General features: G+C 40.7%; 1 protein-coding gene across 10 annotated transcripts in view; it reads left to right on the top strand.

Moving 5' to 3' along the window:
- The window catches only part of NAV3 (neuron navigator 3), a 352,628-nt gene that overhangs the window by 176,407 nt on the left and 156,662 nt on the right, over window positions 1-19,559 (top strand). For all 10 annotated transcript variants that reach the window (XM_027819622.3, XM_007057255.4, XM_027819623.3 and 7 more), the window contains one exon: window positions 7,498-7,613. In XM_027819622.3, coding sequence (XP_027675423.2) covers window positions 7,498-7,613 — 116 coding nt within the window. The remainder of the gene's footprint in view (window positions 1-7,497; window positions 7,614-19,559) is intronic.

Genomic DNA, 19,559 nt, shown 5'->3' with positions numbered 1-19,559 from the left:
AGTGTACAGTGCTCACTTTATATAATTTTTATTACAAATATTTGAACTGTAAAATGATAAACAAAAGAAATAGTATTTTTCAGTTCACCTCATATAAGTACTGTAGTGCAATCTCTTTATCGTGAAAGTGTAACTTACAAATGTAGATTTTTTTTTGTTACATAACTGCACTCAAAAACAAAACAATGTACAACTTTAGAGCCTACAAGTCCACTCTTGTTCAGCCAATCACTAAGACAAACAAGTTTGTTTACATTTACGGGAGATACCACTGCCTACTTCTTATTTTCAGTGTCACCTGAAAGTGAGAACAAGCATTCACATTGCACTTTTGTAGCCGGCGTTGCAAGATATTTATGTGCCAGATATGCTAAACATTAGTATGCCCCTTCATGCTTCGGCCACCATTCCAGAGGACATGCTTCCATGCTGATGATGCTCCTTAAACAAATAATGACAGGTTTCAGAGTAACAGCCGTGTTAGTCTGTATTTGCAAAAAGAAAAGGAGTACTTGTGGCACCTTAGAGACTAACCAATTTAGTTCACGAAATGTAGCACATGAAAGCTTATGCTCAAATAAATTGGTTAGTCTCTAAGGTGCCACAAGTACTCCTTTTCTTTAAACAAATAATGCATTTGTTAAATTTGTGACTGTACTCCTTGGGGGAGAATTGTATGTCTCCTGCTGTTTTACCCGCATTCTGCCATGTATTTCATGTTAAAGCAGTCTCGGATGATGCTCATTTTAAGAACACTTTCACAGCAGATTTGACAAAATGCCAAGAAGGTAACAATCTGAGATTTCTAAAGATAGCTACAGCACTCAACTCAAGGTTTAAGAATCTGAAATGCCATCCAAAATCTGAGAGGGATGAGGTGTAGAGCATGCTTTCAGAAGTCTTAAAAGAGCAACACTCAGATGTAGAAACTACAGAACCCGAACCACCAAAAAAGAAAATCAACCTTCTGCTGGTGGCATCTGACTCAGATGATGAACATGAACATGTGTCAGTCCACTCTGCTTTGGATTGTTATCAAGCAGAACCCATCATCAGCATGTCCTCTGGAATGGTGGTTGAAGCATGAAGGGACATATGAATCTTTAGCGCATCTGGCACGTAAATATCTTGCAATGCCAGCTACAACAGTGCCATGCGAACTCCTGTTTTCACTTTCAGGTAACATTGTAAACAAGAAGTGGGCAGCATTATCTCCTGCAAATTGTAACCAAACTTGTTTGTCTGAGCAATTGGCTGAAGTAGGACTGAGTGGATTTATAGGCTCTAAAGTTTTACATTGTTTTATTTTTGAATGCAGTTATTTTTTGTACATAATTCTACATTTGTAAGTTCAACTTTCATGACAAAGAGATTGCACTACAGTACTTGTATTAGGTGAACTGAAATATACTATTTCTTTTGTTTTTTACAGTGCAAATATTTGGACTCAAAAATACATATAAAGTGAGCACTGTACACTTTGTATTCTGTGTTTGACAGCCCTAGAAATAATTGAAATGTTTATAGTATTATTTAGCCTTATTTTATGAACTTGTACAATAATTACAGTAGAAGGATAGGTCCAGCTCCACAAAAGGACTTAGGTGCCCAACTTCCACTTTAAAGGCTTAAGTCCAAACTTTAGGTGCCATTGAGCTCCTCAAAAAACATGTTTAACTGCTGCCTAACTTTGGAGGTGCCTAAATCTCCCTGATGCCTAAATTTTTGCTGTAAAGTCCTTTAGGTGCCTTGGTTTCTGCAACTAAACTTGTGCACAACACCTCAGTCTAGCTGCCCAGGGATGTATCTCATGCCTGAGCCTTCGTGGGAGCCTTAGACCAGGGAGAAAGTGGTTCGGTTCCTTCCTTTGCCTAATGAGGGGAAATGATTTGAATGTGGATTTCCCACCTCTCAGATGAGTGCCCTAAGCACTGGACTATAGAATCATTCTTATTTTCTCTCAGGGCCAATGCAACAGCTTCAACAAGAGAGACCCCTATCAAAATCTGTCATAGCCCAGTGGCACTTGCCTGAGAGATCAGAAGCCCATGTTCAAATCATTTCCCCTCACCAAGCAGAGGAGGGAATTGAACTGGCATCTCCCACATCCTGGGAGATTCCCTTGACCACTGGGTTAAAGGTTATAAGCTGCCTACAGCATTCTGGCCATTTTCTGTGGAGTTAGGGATGTGCCACTGCCATTCGTGCAAGCAATCACAACCTCAGGAGGAACCAAGAGCAAAAGGAGCAGTTTCTTAGCTTATAACCCCTAGCCTCTTTAGCCAACATCAGACTCAAAAGCTCTCTCTCTAGTTTTTCCCAGGGTCACACTGTGCTTACAGGGCCCTGCTTGGCGTTCTTTGCTTCTCCCTCTCTCTGTCCTTCTCTGTTCTCAGTTTCCACTTATACATACATATATAAATACATATACACACACGTCCACACATGCCCCTAATGGAACCCTCTGGTGCTAGTTTCTGGGCAGATTCTATTAGGATTTGTTTTAGATGTTGCACCTTAACTGTCTCTTACAACTATCTTAAATGAAGGGCTTGTTCACACATCTGTTTAAATGAGGTTTTAACTCAACTTATTACAAGGTTTCATCCAGCTCATAACAATATGTGTGAAGTTAGAGTAATTGCTAAATGAAGGACTGTCTGGAAAACATTTATACCTCAGCATGCTGTCGGGAGTAAGATTTTCAATATTGGTTTAATTAATGAAACAGTTAACAGTTTACTAAAAACTGCTCCCTACTTCTCTTCCTGTTTGGTGGTTCAGACACTTTTATTACTAGACCACTGGTAAGGGTTTGCAGTTATATGGGACTTGTACTGCTAAGATAGGTGAAGTATGGGACGTGGGTGCTAAGGTAGGGTTGAACCTCCATAGGCACTGAGAAATGATTAATTAATGGCACTGGACTGTTAAGGAGATTTGTATCCTAGCTGTATTATTTTGGGAAGAGTTTAGCTACTCCCTTTAGTTACCGTGGAGGCTCTTTACAACTCAACATTTACCAATCAGCAGTGCTTGCCAATACCTCAGTGTCTCCTGTTTTAAAAATAAGAAACTACTGTGGTCACCAACTGTGGTAGTGAATGTTGAGTTTTCAGTTGCACCCATTGTTCCAGTAGTTTATATATTGGTTATGAAATAGCTTACGATAGATTGTGCTGCTAAACAAACAGCAAGTCATTTTTGTTGTTAATTGGCAACTCACAGAAACACACAGGAGTGATTTGTCTGAATCTGCCATTTACATTCCCTGTTGTGAGATGAAGATGGCAAATTACAAAGTCTTGCAATCATAGCTAGCATTATAACACTGCCCACTACATGCTTTATTTCCAACAAAAACACACCAAGGTATTTGAAATAGCTTCCTTCGTACACATCTTTACTTCATGAGGAGAGGCCAATGCTTTCAACAGAACATGGCAGGTAAAGAGAGAATAAGTGTAGGGAGAGTGGGGGAGGGGGAAGATTACAATAAACATTTTTGGCTTATTTCTCAGATAAAACTAAAGCCCAGTACTTCAGTTACCTGTTGTTTATTGCCTAATGATTATTCTTTTAAATATATTTTTGTATAGTTGTGATGCTGACCTAGCCCTCAGATCAAATAATCAATAAAATGCACCCAAGACGGCTGCACCTCTGGGAGTTGTTGTCAGAAAAATTTAAAAAAAACATCATATGGAATCTTTCGGAATGTCAAGTAATAAAATTTTAGATGTCATCTGTGATTATCAAAAGGTGGATATTCCATTAAAAACAGGAAGTTATTGAATGTATTAAAGATATTAATTATTGTGTGCAGAGGTCCAAATTCTGCTCTTATTCTTGTACAGTTTAATTTAAACTAAATTTAGTGGGGTTTCACAGATGTAGTTGAGGGCACAAGTTGACACATGTTTTATTGAAGACCAATTGGAGGTAAAAATCATTTCCTATTGTCATGATTAAAACAGAAAGGAGATTTTCATGACAGTTGTTTAATTAGAACTAATTAACCTTCATTGCAAATGTTTAGCGCTAGAAGATAAGTCAGTGGTGGGGCTTTGCCTCACCTGCAATTCTATTTGCTTTCTTTGATCTCAACACAGATGTGCAAGAATTAAAAAAACAAAGAGGGATGGAGGAGTAATATTTAAGGTTAATGAGCAAGTTATTTAATTTTCTGTGTGCTAGCCTCCAGACATTGGGTCAAATTAATCCCTGATGTAATTCTAGAGAAGTCACTGGAGTTACACCAGGTATTAGTATGATTCCATTGATTTTGCTCCCCTCAGTGCTCTGGAAAAGACTTATCATTCGCAATGCAGATTGCACCAGTCTTCACTGCTGAAGATATTTATTAGCAACAAGTGAAACTAAAATGGTCCAATTAAGCATAGGAACATCTGGATGTTTGATCAAATCCTTATTCAAACTACCACACCCCGTCGGCAGGGCCAGATTAAAGCAGTGCCAAACTCTAGACACACCCACATATGTGGCCCCCACAGCCATACCTTGATCCTCCCTTAATTTGAACAATAGTAGCAGGGTCCACCACTACAATAGCTGAGGAGCCCAGTACCACTCCTGTTTGGACAGGCAGGGGCCTCCCTCTTCCCCTGTGCCTGGGCAAGCAGGGGTACATCCCAAAAGAAGGATTCAGCCTCACCCACCCAGGCAGAGGATTCTGTATATGTGGGTGTGCCCACTGCCGTCACCCTAGCAGAGCCCTGATGGGGCATCAGAAGGAGGCCCAATCACTGAGTCTCTACTGAGGTTGTGTCAGCAAGGGCCCCCAGAGTTCCAGAGGCTTGGTATGCTCTAGTGGTGGTGGGACCCAGCATCTCCCCCCACACCCACACCCCTGTGCCCACCCCCGGCACAAGTGGCTGCTGTTCCTCTCTCTTCTGGAGCAGATACCTTCTTGGCCTCCCACTTCCAGAATAAATAGAAGGTTTCATGTACTCCACTGCAAGCTGAATTTAAATTCTGCCCCAAGATCCTTGAGTTCTTCCATGGAAATTCTGCAGAAGCTTTAGATAGTCAAAACAACTGAGGTTTTATGTAATTAAATATGAAAATGCCAAATACAGCCAGTACAGCGATTTCTGTGTTGTTTATTTTGGTAGCAAACCCAAATTGTTTTACATTGCCCTCACACTTCCAGTTTTGAGTCAGATAAATGGGGCAGATATTTCATGCCTCTCGAGCTATTGTTTCTGGCTGTCTGCAAACACAAGAAGACACCATTGAATCATTTACACTTGGTTCATATTTTGAAGTTATTCTTTGCAACAGTGAAGACTAGAAATATAATTACATTTTTAAATTATAGTTTGGATTATGATGTCATCATGTGGCTCCAAGAGGTAAGTCCTTGGCATGTGCCTAGTTTTCTATGCCACAATCAACCTTGCCTGTGAGGTCTGCAAATTTGGTGTAGAAATCTTGCAAGTGTTTTTTCTCACAGTATTTCACTACTTCCGCTCCTGGTCCCAGCTGGAATCAAGTTTTTGAAGACCAAAGAAAATAGAGGGGGACAAGGTTCTATAAATGAAATGTGTCATATTGCTAAAAAGTTTTGGGTTGAGCTTGGGCAAGAGAATGCTTAGGATGGTTCTCATTTTATCGACACAAAATTGCTCATCAGGGTAAGAGCCTTTTCACCTCTTCCTACCCCAGTTATGACCATACAGTCTTTACTGCTGAGTGAGATTCCTCATTATCACTCTGCTACGTAGGACCCAATTCTGAAAGACCTTGAGCGTAAAACTACCAGGGATGTCAGTGGGAATGCTGTGCTTGCAGCCCATGGATTCCTTGTAGTATTAATTAATTAATTAATTAGTGTGTCACAGGAAATAACACCAAGAATCAAAACCAGTTCATATGATGGCAGTTAGACATTTGCTTCTTCACCATTCCCCAAAACTACAAAAACTGGCTATAAAAACTATGCATGTTGTTTTTATATCATTTGTGTTTATATTTCTGTTTAATACAGTTTTAAGTACCATAAAGAGGTAAGAATTCTACTCAAACAGATGTGTTTGGTTCTTTATATATTGAGATCTGCTCCCTCATTCACTTAAATGAGTTGCTGAATAAATCCATTAAATACTCAACTTTGAAGTAAATGTAGGAAAATAATTAACAGGTTGCTGTTTCATAAAAGAAATTGCTTTTAAAATTAATCCTCAAATTCATCCAGTATTTTTATCAGTTACTCCTATGAACGGCATCTGTGCTGGGGCCGCCCCAAAAAGCATCTTGTGCTTCCCACAATATGTTATGGAAATGGGAATTTTAGGAATCTAGATGTAATTTTAAGCTTTCAAAATTGGAAAATATATATAAAAAAGGTTTTAGCAGGCCCTTATCAGAAATCAGAGGCAATTAGTGTTTTGGCATGTAATTTATGATTATCAGCACAGGATGTAAGGATGGCAAAACTGAACTCTAAATTAAGATTTTAGAGGAAGTTGTGTGTCTTGTTGCACCCTGTTCACACCATTCCGTTTTTGTGTTCTTTTTCCACTCATGTACAAACACAGTGATGACCATTAAAAATCATCATTTACCAACAGTTTCCCCATCCTGCTTTCTGAGACATTGCAGATTTTCCCTAAGAAGAGGCAACTATTGTAGAAACCCTTGGGAAATGTTGACTGCGTAATAGTTTACCCCGTTTAATGACAAATAAAGGTATCCAATACTGTACTCCATAGTGTAACAATGTATTTTATTACATTTTAATAGTTACATATATTTAGTTCACATATGTTCTCAAGAATACTGGTCATTTGTTAGCAATCTAATAGAAACGTATAATTTTTTTCTGTATCTCAGCATTTCCCAAGAGTTGGGTGGTCACATGACTAACAGTAACATCATGAGGAGGAGCCAGACTGCACATAACTTCGAACATTTGGGGATAGATTTTGATTTTGGATAGCCCTAAGCAAGGGATTGTGTGTAAACTGTACTGCTCCAGGAATGCCCCAGGGGATAGACACATGCCTCTTGAGTAACAATTCATCCATTTCTTCCCCCTTTGCTCCCAGGGATAATTTACTGCTGGCCTTTACCAGCACTAAATTACTATGCTTCATACCCCTCACATATACATAGATGCTGGCTTAGCCATTCTGGCCATTGAGTTGGGGGTTAGACTGTTACCTGCCTGAATATTGCCTACCTGTGTCAGGGAAAGATTAAGCAAACAAGGGCCCCTGCTTATTCCCTGACTCAAGTCTGGGTTGTTTATGTAGGGATGTAAAGTCCTTACTCCCTTGGTGAAGGTGTCGTTTAAGACAGAATGTAGCACCATGCAATGAGGGTAGAATGTGGCATTCATGATATTTTCACTGTATGCCTTTTGTTGAGATGAATACAGTGCAAAAAGATGCCAGTTATGCCCTGAATTAACATTTACCATTGCTGTGTGTATAACAGACATCTGTTATAATGAGTCTTCTTGGTTGATTTCAGAACACACTCAGAAAATGACAGTACCTCTTTACCACCTGCTGACTCCTGCACCAGTCCTACTAAAATGGATTTATCATACAGTAAGACTGCCAAACAGTGCCTAGAGGAGATATCTGGTGAGTAGCATGTGGGAAAAACCTCAGTATAGGAATGTATATTTCTTTGTTTACATAGCTCTCCTACTAATAGCTTAGCAATGGTTTAAAATAATACCTTTGACCTCTACTCATTATATTAAATACGCAGAGAAAGTGGATCACACGCTGTTAGCACTTCAACTGCAAATTCTTTTATCTAAGATGTCTCACTTAGAATATCCTCTTCATCATTTTGCAGAAACTGGAGAGTTCATAAATTAGGATTTCAAGACATTATTATTACTGAATGCTCTGTGAGGAACCTTGAGAGGCCTATCTCGTAATGTGTGACACTGGGAGAATAAGATCAAATCAAAATGTCAGAAGGCTGAAGTGTTAATAACATACATTTTTATTTCTGTAAGTCAATCTAGATTCAAAAAAGGGAGTAACTGAACAAATCCTTACAGTTGTGCTAGCCTGTGGCCCACTCAGCAAGGTTCTATCTTGGGGTTCCCTCTAGATATGGGTTGAAATCCTTACTAAATTACAGTTGTATTTTTTTGTGACTACGGGTCAGATCATCAGCTGTTGTACGTTGGTGTAGTCCTTAGATGTCAATGGAACCATGACAATTTACATCAGCTACAGCCATTTACGGTCATAAATCTAGCTGTCAATGGGCACAAAACAAAGTGTGCCACAGCTGAGTTTCTCATTAGGATTGAATTGCATAGAAGAGCTGTGTACTTTTAAAGGGCTTGTTTGTCTGAACTGGGGTTTCCTTTTTTTACTCTGTACCATGACTTTCAAGCTCACTTTTATGAGCATAAAGGGTGAAATGTTCTGGAGGATGGCGTGGATTGCACCCTCAGCAACTTTGCAGATGACACTAAACTGGGAGGAGTGGTAGATACGCTGGAGGGTAGGAATAGGATACAGAGGGACCTAGATAAATTAGAGCAGTGTTTCCCAAAGTTGGGAGGCCAATTGTTCAGGGAAAGCCCCTGGCAGGCCCGGCTGGTTTGTTTACCTGCCACGTCCGCAGGTTTGGCTGATCGCGGCTCCCACTGGCCGCGGTTCACTGTGCCTGGCCAATGGGGCCTGCGGGAAGCAGTGGCCAGTAGGTCCCTCGGCCCATGCCACTTCCCGCAGCCCCCATTGTCCAGGCACAGCGAACCACGGCCAGTAGGAGCTGTGATCGGCCAAACCTGCAGACACAGCAGGTAAAGAAACTGGCCGGGCCCGCCAGGGGCTTTCCCTGCACAAGCAGCATCCCAAGTTTGGGAAACACTGAATTAGAGGATTGGGCCGAAAGTAATCTGATGAGGTTCAACAAGGACAAGTGTGGAGTCCTGCACTTAGGATGGAAGAATCCCATGCACTGCTACAGACTAGGGACTGAGAGGCTAGGCAGCCGTTCTGCAGAAAAGGACCTAGGGGTTACAGTGGACGAGAAGCCAGATATGAGTCAACAGTGTGCCCTTGTTGCCAAGAAGGCTTACAGCATTTTGGGCTGTATAAGTAGGAGCATTGCCAGCAGATCGAGGGACATGATCATTCCCCTCTATTCGGCATTGGTGAGGCCTCATCTGGAGTACTGCGTCCAGTTTTAGGCCCCACAGTACAAGAAGGATGTGGGAAAATTGGAAAGCGTCCAGCAGAGGGCAACAAAAATGATTAGGGGACTGGAACACATGACTTATGAAGAGAGGCTGAGGGAACTGGGATTGTTTAGTCTGCGGAAGAGAAGAATGAGGGGGGATTTGATAGCTGCTTTCAACTACCTGAAAGGGGGTTCCAAAGAGGATGGATCTAGACTGTTCTCAGTGGTAGCAGATGACAGAACAAGGAGTAATGGTCTCAAGTTGCAGTGGGGGAGGTTTAGGTTGGATATTAGGAAAAACTTTTTCACTAGGAGGGTGGTGAAGCACGGAGGTGGTGGAATCTCCTTCCTTAGAGGTTTTTAAGGTCAGGCTTGACAAAGCCCTGGCTGGGATGATTTAGTTGGAGATTGGTCCTGCTTTGATGACTTCCTGAGGTCCCTTCCAACCCTGATATTCTTTGATTCTATGAAATTATGGCCTATTGAAGTCAACTGGAGTTTTGCCATTTTGCCCCAAATTTTCAAAATTCAAACAAACGTTAAAAAACACATCTGGTTTTTCTCACTCAAGATGTAATTTGTTTAAAGGAACTCATTTGACACACACAACTCTGAAATGCTATCACGCTTAGAAAGGATGATCAAATTTGCCCCAGTTTTGTCAGACTGCTTTGGCATCTGGCCTGATTCATATTAAAGTGGAGGTTTTATCTTGTTTCAGTATAGGTAACTGGCTCTGTCTCAGTTTTTCCTCAAGTGTCTCCAAACTGACATCCCTCACCTGCCAAATTCTTGATCAACTTTTTGACAAGTAGCCCAGTCTGAAACCTAATTAAGTGTTCCCTTTCGGTTCCAGTTAGATATATATTATCATGGGAACTTCTTGTAGAGGGAAAATGCATTCTAAATTAGTTAAACTTTATCTTTCCTAAAGGCAGATACATGGCTCATTGGTCTTATTGTAGGCATAACAATTAAAAACATGCACATCTAAATAGGTGTAAATATTACAAAAGATGTTTCAAGAAATTATCCAAAGGGATGGTAAAAAATCACTTTTGTGCCTGCTGTAATGATACTCTAGGATAGCAGGTATCCAGTCCTTTTACTGTTCTGTGTAGAAGTGGAAAATGCACCAAAAGAGAGAGAGGCATATGGGGCACTAAAGAGACATCAGAGATGTTTCTGATCTCATTATTCAGACTCTGTCATTAGCTGCAGACTGCCATAATGGGCAGCATGGCGGCACCGCTGTGAGAGTTCAGCCATTGTTTCATTGTAAATTTGGCACACGGAGGAAACCAAATGTGTGTCACTCATAATTGGCAGTTAGAAATATGAGGAATGGCTGGATCAAACAATCACCCTGTGCAGCAAATGTATTATTAGCTATATATGTGCTGAAGAATATCATTTGGAATCTATCCATGTGCTGACTATTCAGGAGACTGCTCTAGGATAAGCTAAGCAGGGGTAAGAGAGAGATTTCCAAGCTCCCAAGTATATTCCAGCCACTCAGTGGGATAATCATCCAGCAAGGGGTGTCATCTGTACCAAGGACACATGCAAGGGTGATTTTTTGTGATATGGACTCTTAAGTAGATAGGATGGGAGAGAATTATGAGTTGTTTTGTCTTTCTGTAACCTTTCTCTATTACATTCTATTTAGGTTCTTATACTGTGCCCATTATCATGTTACCTAAGCCCCAGGCTTGTTTTGGTTTTTGAATGACTTGATACCCAAACCCACTAGCCAGAAGTACAGTTAGTCAAAAAGGGTCTAATTCTGCAAGGTGCTGAGCGTCCCCTGCAAAATCATTTGTACAAAGGGAATTGAGGTCACTCAGCCATTCACAGGACTGGGCTCAGAAAGTTCTGTCCCATTTGCGTATTTGTTTCATTTGTCTTTTTGGTCTTTGTTATTGTTTTTAAAGTGCCAAGGGTTTACTGGGTGTTTTGCAAGGCAAATAGAAAGACAAGATTTCCCAGTCAAAGTTCTGGCAAGTCTAAGGGCCTGAGCCTGCTTGCACTGTATAAAGTGAAGTACATGCATAGGTCTCTGCAAGATCAGGGCCTAATTTTAGGTATGGGGTAACAAAAAATGAGGAAGGGAAAGAGAGCAAGGAATAGGGTTACTAGAGTAATAAAATAAATTCTAATCCTAGTTTTGCTATTCACTCACTGTATGACCAAGAGCAAGTTGGTTAAACTTTCTTCACCAGTTTCACCATCTGTAAAACAGGGATATTTGCCACCCTACGTTGCAGAGGTGGTGTGGGCGTTAATAAGCTAATTATACAATAGCACTCTGAAAAAAATGTACATCTCTAGAATTGCAAAATATTATTTTAATAATCCAGTTATGTTACTAAGCTTTTGCACAGTGTTTACATGTTTAAAGAGTTTAGCATGCCTGTTAAGGCTGACTCCCCACTCTGGAACTTCCAGTGCAGAAGGTGGGGGCCTGCAAGGACTCTAAAAAATAATACTTGCCACTCCAGGCTGTATTAAATTCTCAAGGTTACAGCTTCTCTCTGACCTTGGATTGGTAGATGTTGCCACCACCCAAGTGCAAAACCCTCTTGAGAACCCAGGAAGGCGCACTTGGGACTTCCTTCCTGTGGGGTACCCTCAAGCCCTTTCACCTCCCCCTCCAGGGAAGAGCTGAGAAGAAAAACAAAGGAAATCAGATGTTGTCACCTGCTAATTAAACAACGTGCACAAACCTCTTAGGAAACAAAAATGCAATTCTGTTCTTAAAAAAGGTAAATTTTATAAATAAAAAAAGAAGAAAATACATCTGGGATTTACGCTTTTGCTAGATTAAAAAAAAACGATTACAAGGATTAAGCATCGAGAATAGCTTTCTTGAGTTCCAGCTAAAAGGTTACAAGCAAAACAAAAGCACCTGGGGTTAGCACAGAGGAATCCAAAAGCCATAAAGAAATAAAAGAGATAAACCTAAACACGTCTTCCTCGACATTTCCTAATCTACTTACATATCTGGAGTTTTAGATGAGTAGTTTCTAGGCATAATACTAATATTTTTTCATACCTGGCCCAAGCTTCTCACAGCATAACTGCTCCTTGTCTGCCTCTCCCGGAGAACAACCGCAGACAGACAAAAGGGGAGTCTTGTTTCAATTTTAAAAAGTTCTAGCCTTCCCATTGGCTCTTTTGGCCAGGTGCCCACTCACTTCCTTTTACCTATGCATAGCAGTGAGACTTTTAACCCTTTACAGGTAAAGCAAATAGAGAACAGCTACTAAGAGGGATTTTATAGCTACTAGCTGGTTGGGTGTTCAAAAAAGCTACCCCAGCCCTTCATTTATCACAATACCATAAATAATTATACATGAAGTTGCAAATATTAGCTAATTATAAATACACCATTCCTGATGTTTCATGTGGAAGCACTATACAAAAGTTAGGAAGGAGGCAAGGAATCATTTTAAGAATTAGAATTATATCCCAATATTAGCAGTGTGATTAGCATATCAACTTTGTATTTTCAGATGTGCACTTTTTTCCCCTTTCTAAAAGAAACACTTGAAAAGGATTTTGTAAACCATGTACACATATACTTAGAATTAACTACATTTAGTATGTTATTCTAATTCTGTGGATTTTGAGGTTCTGTTATATAATTCATTAACAAAAGGCCAAACTGTGCATTCAAACATCAAGGAAAGTTGTGTGTGCTTATCTGAGAACAGAATTTGTCCATAGATTATTAAATTTGTAAATCATTTTTAAGATTCCTTTGTATGTAATGAATTATACAAAATAAGGTTTATTATTTCTATAAGCATGGGGTTGGGAAAATTCCCTATTGTCCTCTCTAAAAACGACACTTCCATCTTTAGGGTCCAGTACATTAAATTGTCATGTAATTGAGGAATATAATGTAACGTTTGCTACCTCAAAACTTCCTAATGTGATTTCTGTTCTATAGCCTGTTCCTGTTCATGGTTTTAGTTATGTTTCTTTGTTTCCATTTATATTTTTTTAAAATTTAAAATGGGAGAATGAGCTTTAGAAGACTATATTTCAGTAAATAAACCTGGGACTCTTCCATATTGGAGTCTCAGGTATTGTCACATTGCGGGGGTACATAGTAGATCAGAGGGCAGGTTAAAATCATCATTACAAAGGGAGAGTTATCATAATTCAGAGTTCTTTGTGCTGTGCATTCATCCCAGGTACATGTGTGCATCTAATGTATTTTAGGGGATGATGAAGATAGTAATAACCTGGGCACCTGAGACAGGGGTCCCATGGAAAAATAGCATGTGATCATGCAATAAATATCTGTGGTACATTACATATGCACAAAAAGGGGCGAATTAAGATTGCAAAGGAAACCTTAATTGTAACATTTATAACATTTAAGTGCTTGACTTTGCTACCTTAATATACTAAATAAGCTGTTTTATCTGGCACTTCACCAACCAGAAAGCTCTATAAACTGGAATTTCTGATCTTCATTGAAAGTCCAGTTTATAGTCTGGTTGGTGCAGGCAGGCAGGGGTTGGGGTGCGGGAGGGGGCTCAGGGTGCCGGATCCAGGGGGCACTCATCTAGGGCGGCTCCCTGCAAGTGGTGACCTGTCCCAGCTGCTCCTAGGCAGAGGCGGTGCCTCCACCCACAGGCCCTGCCCCCGCAACCTCCATTGGCTGCGGTTCCCAGCTAATGGGAGCTGTGGGGGCAGCACACAGAGCCACCTGTCGTGCTTCCGCCTAGGAGTAGCTGGGAAAGGTCGCCGCTTGCGGGGAGCTGCCTGAGGTTAGCGCCCCCTGGATCCAGCATCCCAAGCCCCCTCCCGCACCCCAACCTCCAGCCACGCACCCCCTCCCGAACCCAAAGTCCCTCCCTTCCCCATTTTTCACTTACCAGCACCCTCCATTCCCCCAACATGCTGTATAAAACTGCTTTTCCTGTAACATTTTAAATGTAATTTTTGTAATTTTAAATGTGATTTATTTGTTGTGTATCTATTTATCTATTTGCACCTATTTTAGATCGATCGATAGATAGATAAAGTACACACTTTTCTGCTGCCAGGTAGGTCTTGTTGCTGATTGCAGCATACACAGTGGCTGGCTGGAGGACTAGATGCATTTCTCAGACTTCACACTCTTGTGGATGATATGTGTGGGCAAGCCCATTAACAATTTTGAGTAGTATGGAGGAGTCCTGCCCTACTGCTTACCCTGAAGAACAAAGACACTGCTGCCTTCTCCCCGTTGCACACCAGTGCTGCATTAATTTGAAAATGAAGCAATTGAAAATAGTCCTTTGGCCACAAGCATCGTGCAAACAGAAGAGTGTTCATTGCTGACATTCTTTCTCTCTCTCTCTTTTTGGAGGAGCAGGGGAAGTGGAGTAGGGCTGGATTTCCTTTAGTTCATTTCATTTTGAACAACCTTCCCATCTGAGTCTCTCATTTTCTTTCCTGTACGCTTTTTGTCTAGAGGGGTCCAGCAGTGATTTAGTTTTCAAAGTGATCATCACTGACATCATTAGATCTTTCTTTCTTTTGTTGGAGTCCCCCAGGAAAAAATGCACCCCTCCATTTTGTTGCTAGGAGATATATTTTTATCCAGCCCTACCTTCAGTAGCAGCTGTAAAATGAGAGGCTGAAAAGCAAATACGACACTGGGGCAACTCTTAATGCCCATCTATTACTAATATAGAAAGTCTGCAAATAATCTGTCCTTGTGTGTCATTAACTCCTGGGGTTTCCCACAATACAGTGTGTTACAGGTATATTATGATGCTGACAGAATCAGTGTATTGTTATGTAGCATTTCTATATTTATTTTGGACATTTCTGCACAGTATTTGGCCAAACTGATTGCTCCTGTGTAAACCTTTGTGTTTCAAAGATGGGATAAAATTCTACTTTAGTGCTAATTTTCTGTTCAAGCATCTTAATTATTTATACAAGTATTTTTTTCCCACTGGGAGAAGATATATTTTAAATGTTAGTCTCTATGTATAAAAGCAACATTTAGCTCTTGTGAACTTTGTTTTAGACTTGAAATTGTGTGGCTTTGTAAGAAAATTGTATTCTTTCCATAGAGTATTTTATTTAATAGGTTCCTTTTTGAAGTTGTGAAGCCTTGATTTTGATCAAAGCTTTATAATTCCATAGTAGCTTCTGAATCCCAAGAATTTTTTTGAAGGGGGAAATGAAATCTCTCACTTTATAAATCACTGCTACAGAGTGGGTAGCATCAGGCTCCATTCTTTAGTTTCTTTATCCTCTTAAATTATATTTATTCATTTACAGCAGAAATTGCAAGATTCAAGAGCCATTTGCAAATCTGCTTTTTAACTGTCCGCAAAGGGAGTAGCAGGGAGAAGGAACAAATAGTTTGTCATTCTTACCTTCCAGGGAGAAAAATAGCATTTCAGTTCGAGCTAGGGCTAATATTGTAGCGGCCCATTCAGGTGAAGCGGTGTCTTGAAACCTGTGGCATTTTAAACTAGACAGAGGCTTCTATGTCTCCGGTTTAAATCACCAGGATGTTTGCTGCCATGGCAGCCAGCAGCATCCACTGCAGTAGCAGGGAAGAGTCATAGATCTGGGAATGCAGGTTGAATACTAAAATGTGAGGAGGCTTGTGCAGAGCTTTGCTTCAGTGGTTAATTTTGGCTCTTATTGAGCTCTGACGCGTAGGCTGTACTTGCAGCTCTGTGTCAGCCCATCTAAAGTAAAGAGCTGTGCGTTGGGATCGGTCATGATCTGGTGAGAGGGGAAAAAAGCACAAGACAGTACTTGCGCTGTACTTTGGATTTCAGAACACTGCAGCTGTAGAGAGAGATGCAGGCCCATCATTCTGATGAGACTGGTGATTGGATGAAGAGGGGAGAATGCAGTTGGCTTTTGGGATTACTTCTATGTGGGAACAGAGTGTTTGATCAACTCTCTTCTGCTTGAGAGAAATTCAAGTAAAAATGCCTGTAAGTATTGCAGATTAACGTGACTGGAAAGAAGCAGCTTAGCCCAGGCAGCAATGTACATTTAGAGAAAATGACTGTGCCTGTCTAGTCATTTACAGCACATAAACTGGATGCTTGAGCTTTGCTTTTCATTACAAATGCAAAGATGTGCTACATGGTGTGTGCATCGTACAGTACTGAAAGGATCACACCTGAGACCTGCTTAAAGATCTGAGCTACTGTAGATCTAGGAATATGAAATCTAGCTGAGGTGAAGCTTTAGCTGAAAGGATGCAACGACCTGCTGAATTATCAGTCTTTAAAGGCAAGGATGTTAGAAGAGGGAATGCTCGTCTTCAGAAACAGAAGTCTTTGACCAACCTTGCACTCATAAGTGAAGGGGAGAAGAGACGATACTCATACAGGGAGAACTGGTTTGGAAATGCCTCGAAGTCTAGCCAGAACTGTCATCAGAGAGAGGCAGAAGTTGGAGATAGAATCTCATTGTCCAAGTTGCTCTCGCAGTCGGTGCACTCTCTTCACCATACCAGCAGTGCAACACCCCAGGAAACTGAAGTCTTACCACCTGCTGGAAGCAATAAGTCAAGTAGAAGATCTGGAGCCCAGTCTACAGATGCAGGTTTTGAGGTTGGTAATGAGGAAAGGGACAAATCAGATGATGAAAATGTCCCCTGCAAGTCAAATTTCACTAGCAGGAACTGGGCAGAGGAAGAAGAAGAAGGCTGCCTCCGTGAAGGGACTGCACAGCTGGATGAGGATGTCATAATGACAATGCTGGGCGACCTAGAACAAGTACTTTACACTGATATATTAGGTAAGTTAATTTCTGGTTGACACAAGAAAGGGCAGAAAGTTACATAAGTATTAGAACAGATCTGCATGGAGCAGACTTCTGTTGTTGACAGTAATATTGTGAGACAGAATTGGGTTTGTTTGCAGTAGTACATAAAATTGAATTTTAGAGTATTCCTCTTTTGCTTCCTTTGTTCCTTTTAGCTTTAAAGGGTGTAGGTAATGAAGACCAGTTTCTAAATCTTTTTGATAGGTACATTAGCAGCAATACGGTATGTGAATAATTGAGCACAGTTTTCTTAGCTCTTTAAAAATAAAGTGAAACATGTGTTAACAGTTTATTAATAAATATTTTATTTCTGTTTGAATAACTTTCCTTCTCATTAATGTAAAATTAGGCTCCTTGGATTCTTAACAAGGATTGTTTTAGTAGGCAATATTATGGCCTAGTTATGACTTTATCCTCACATTTTCCCTCCGCCCTGCAGGTAATCTCATCCATAAACATGGAATTTCAACAGAATTGTGGGTGCCAAAGCTTCACATTCTAGCTACATCAATTCGTGATAGCAAGCATCTAAATTTCACAGTTGTGGGAGCTTCAAAAAGCTTCTGAGCTGCTGGTATTACTTTTCATCTCATTCCTTGGAAGGATGGGTTGTCCAAAGTGTTCATTTCAGAAGCTTTTTGCTGTTGTGTAGGAAAATGGTTGAATGGTATGCGTCTTTTGCCAAGGCTGTGTAGCGTGTATCTAGTCTGTAGGTTTCCTACTGGTACATATTTGGATTCAGGCTGGAGTTAAAGATTTAGGATGTAATTTATGAAGAAAGTAAAATTTAGTAAAAATGTTTCATTTTAAACTAATATAGAAATTAGATATATTCTTAACATTTAGGACCAAGAGTACTTTACACTGAGGTGCCAGGTTTGACTTTTTGCATGGAGATTAGTTAAGAAATCTGAATGGTGTACCTGACTCTGTCACTTGCACCTCTGTGAGCTTTCATTTCCCCACCTGCAAAATGAGGATAATTATACCTTCCTTTGTAAAGTGCTTTGAGATCTAAGGATGAAAAGTTCTACATGGGAGCTTATTATTATTACTATTATCTGGAAATACTTTGATGAAAGACTCTATATAAGTGAAATTATTATTTTATTATTATCTGCTTCAGGCATTAATTATAGTTAAGGCTACATTTTAGTCTCGGGTATTTTTAGTAAAAGTCATGGACAGGTCACAGGCAGTAAACAAAAATTCACGCCCTGTGACCTGTCCATGACTTGTACTATATACCCCTAAATCTTGGATGCTCAAGCTGGGGGACCGGGGGGTGCCACAGATGCTTGGGGGGTGCCATGGGTGCTCTGGGGGGAGCAGCCTGGGACCTCCACTGGTTTTTTTTTGGGGGGGAGATGGTTGGCGGGGCTCGCAGGCTCCCTACCTAGCCCCGAATGGCTCCCTGGAAGCAGCAACATGTCCCTCCCTCAGTTCCTAGGCAGAGGTGCGGCCAGGGGGGCTCCACGCGCTGCCTCCACCCCAAGCACCGGCTCTGCAGCTTCCATTGGTCGGGAACTGCAGCCACCCGGAGCCCTCACCTCCTCCCGCACCCAACCCCCAACCCTGGGTCCCCTCCCACACCCAAATTCCTGTTGCTGCTGTGGGGGCCGTGATGGCCCAAGACTGCCCCAGCAGCAACCAGTGCGGCTGGCACAGGGACTGCCCACGCTGCTCAGGTGGCCCCCAGGCCAGCCACACCAGCCACTGCAGAAGTGATGGAGGTCCCAGAAAGTCACAGAATCCATGATTTCCATGACCTCTGTGACAAATTCACAGCCTTAATTATAGTCAGCATGTAAGTTTTGGAATGATCATTATCAGAGTTATTGATAAACTTAATTAACGGCAAACATCACTACCGGGAGTCTAACATACCTGAACAATGACTTCTTTAAAAATGATCATTTTGATTGTCTGTGTTTGTATCTCAAACAGGGGGGAGAGAGAGAGAGAGAGATGTAGATATTTGCAGAGAGAATCCATGGTTTAGTGTGCTATAAAGTTGCTCTATGCAAGAGTTTTTGATGTCTGCATTAATCATGAGTGTTGAAGCCTTGAATGAGTGAAGCAGGTCACTCCAGATGAGTGCAAATAAAATCTTCATACTATACCCTCATGTAATCTGCACATGACATGCCAGAAGGGAAAAAAAATTAGAACCCTTTTAATTATTTTTACTGATTCTATTTTTCTTTTTTCCTACCTGTAAAGCTATTTCACTTTAGTAACATAAGCCCACCAGTAAAGGCCTAAAAGAGGGAGAGAAATTAAAACTAATACAGTTTAGAAACCTCTAGAAGTAATACTAAATCACTTTTCTTTACATAATAATGTTACAATTTCAGTCCGATATCTTCTCATCTGTTTGTGCTAGAAACAGAGTTTTGTGCCATTGGATTATTCAGTTTCTAACAGCCTTTTCTTTGAGAGATTACAGGAGAATAGACTTTAAACATGTCATATTTCCAAGACAGAATATTGCCCTCTTGAGCTTTGGAGAGTTAATTTTGGGAGAGAAATACTATGTTTTGAGGGAAACAAATGGTGGCCCCATTCAA

Source organism: Chelonia mydas, chromosome 1, assembly GCF_015237465.2.
Source record: "Chelonia mydas isolate rCheMyd1 chromosome 1, rCheMyd1.pri.v2, whole genome shotgun sequence".
Classification (NCBI taxonomy): Eukaryota; Metazoa; Chordata; order Testudines; family Cheloniidae; genus Chelonia; species Chelonia mydas.
This window is presented reverse-complemented; position numbering and strand designations above follow the sequence as displayed.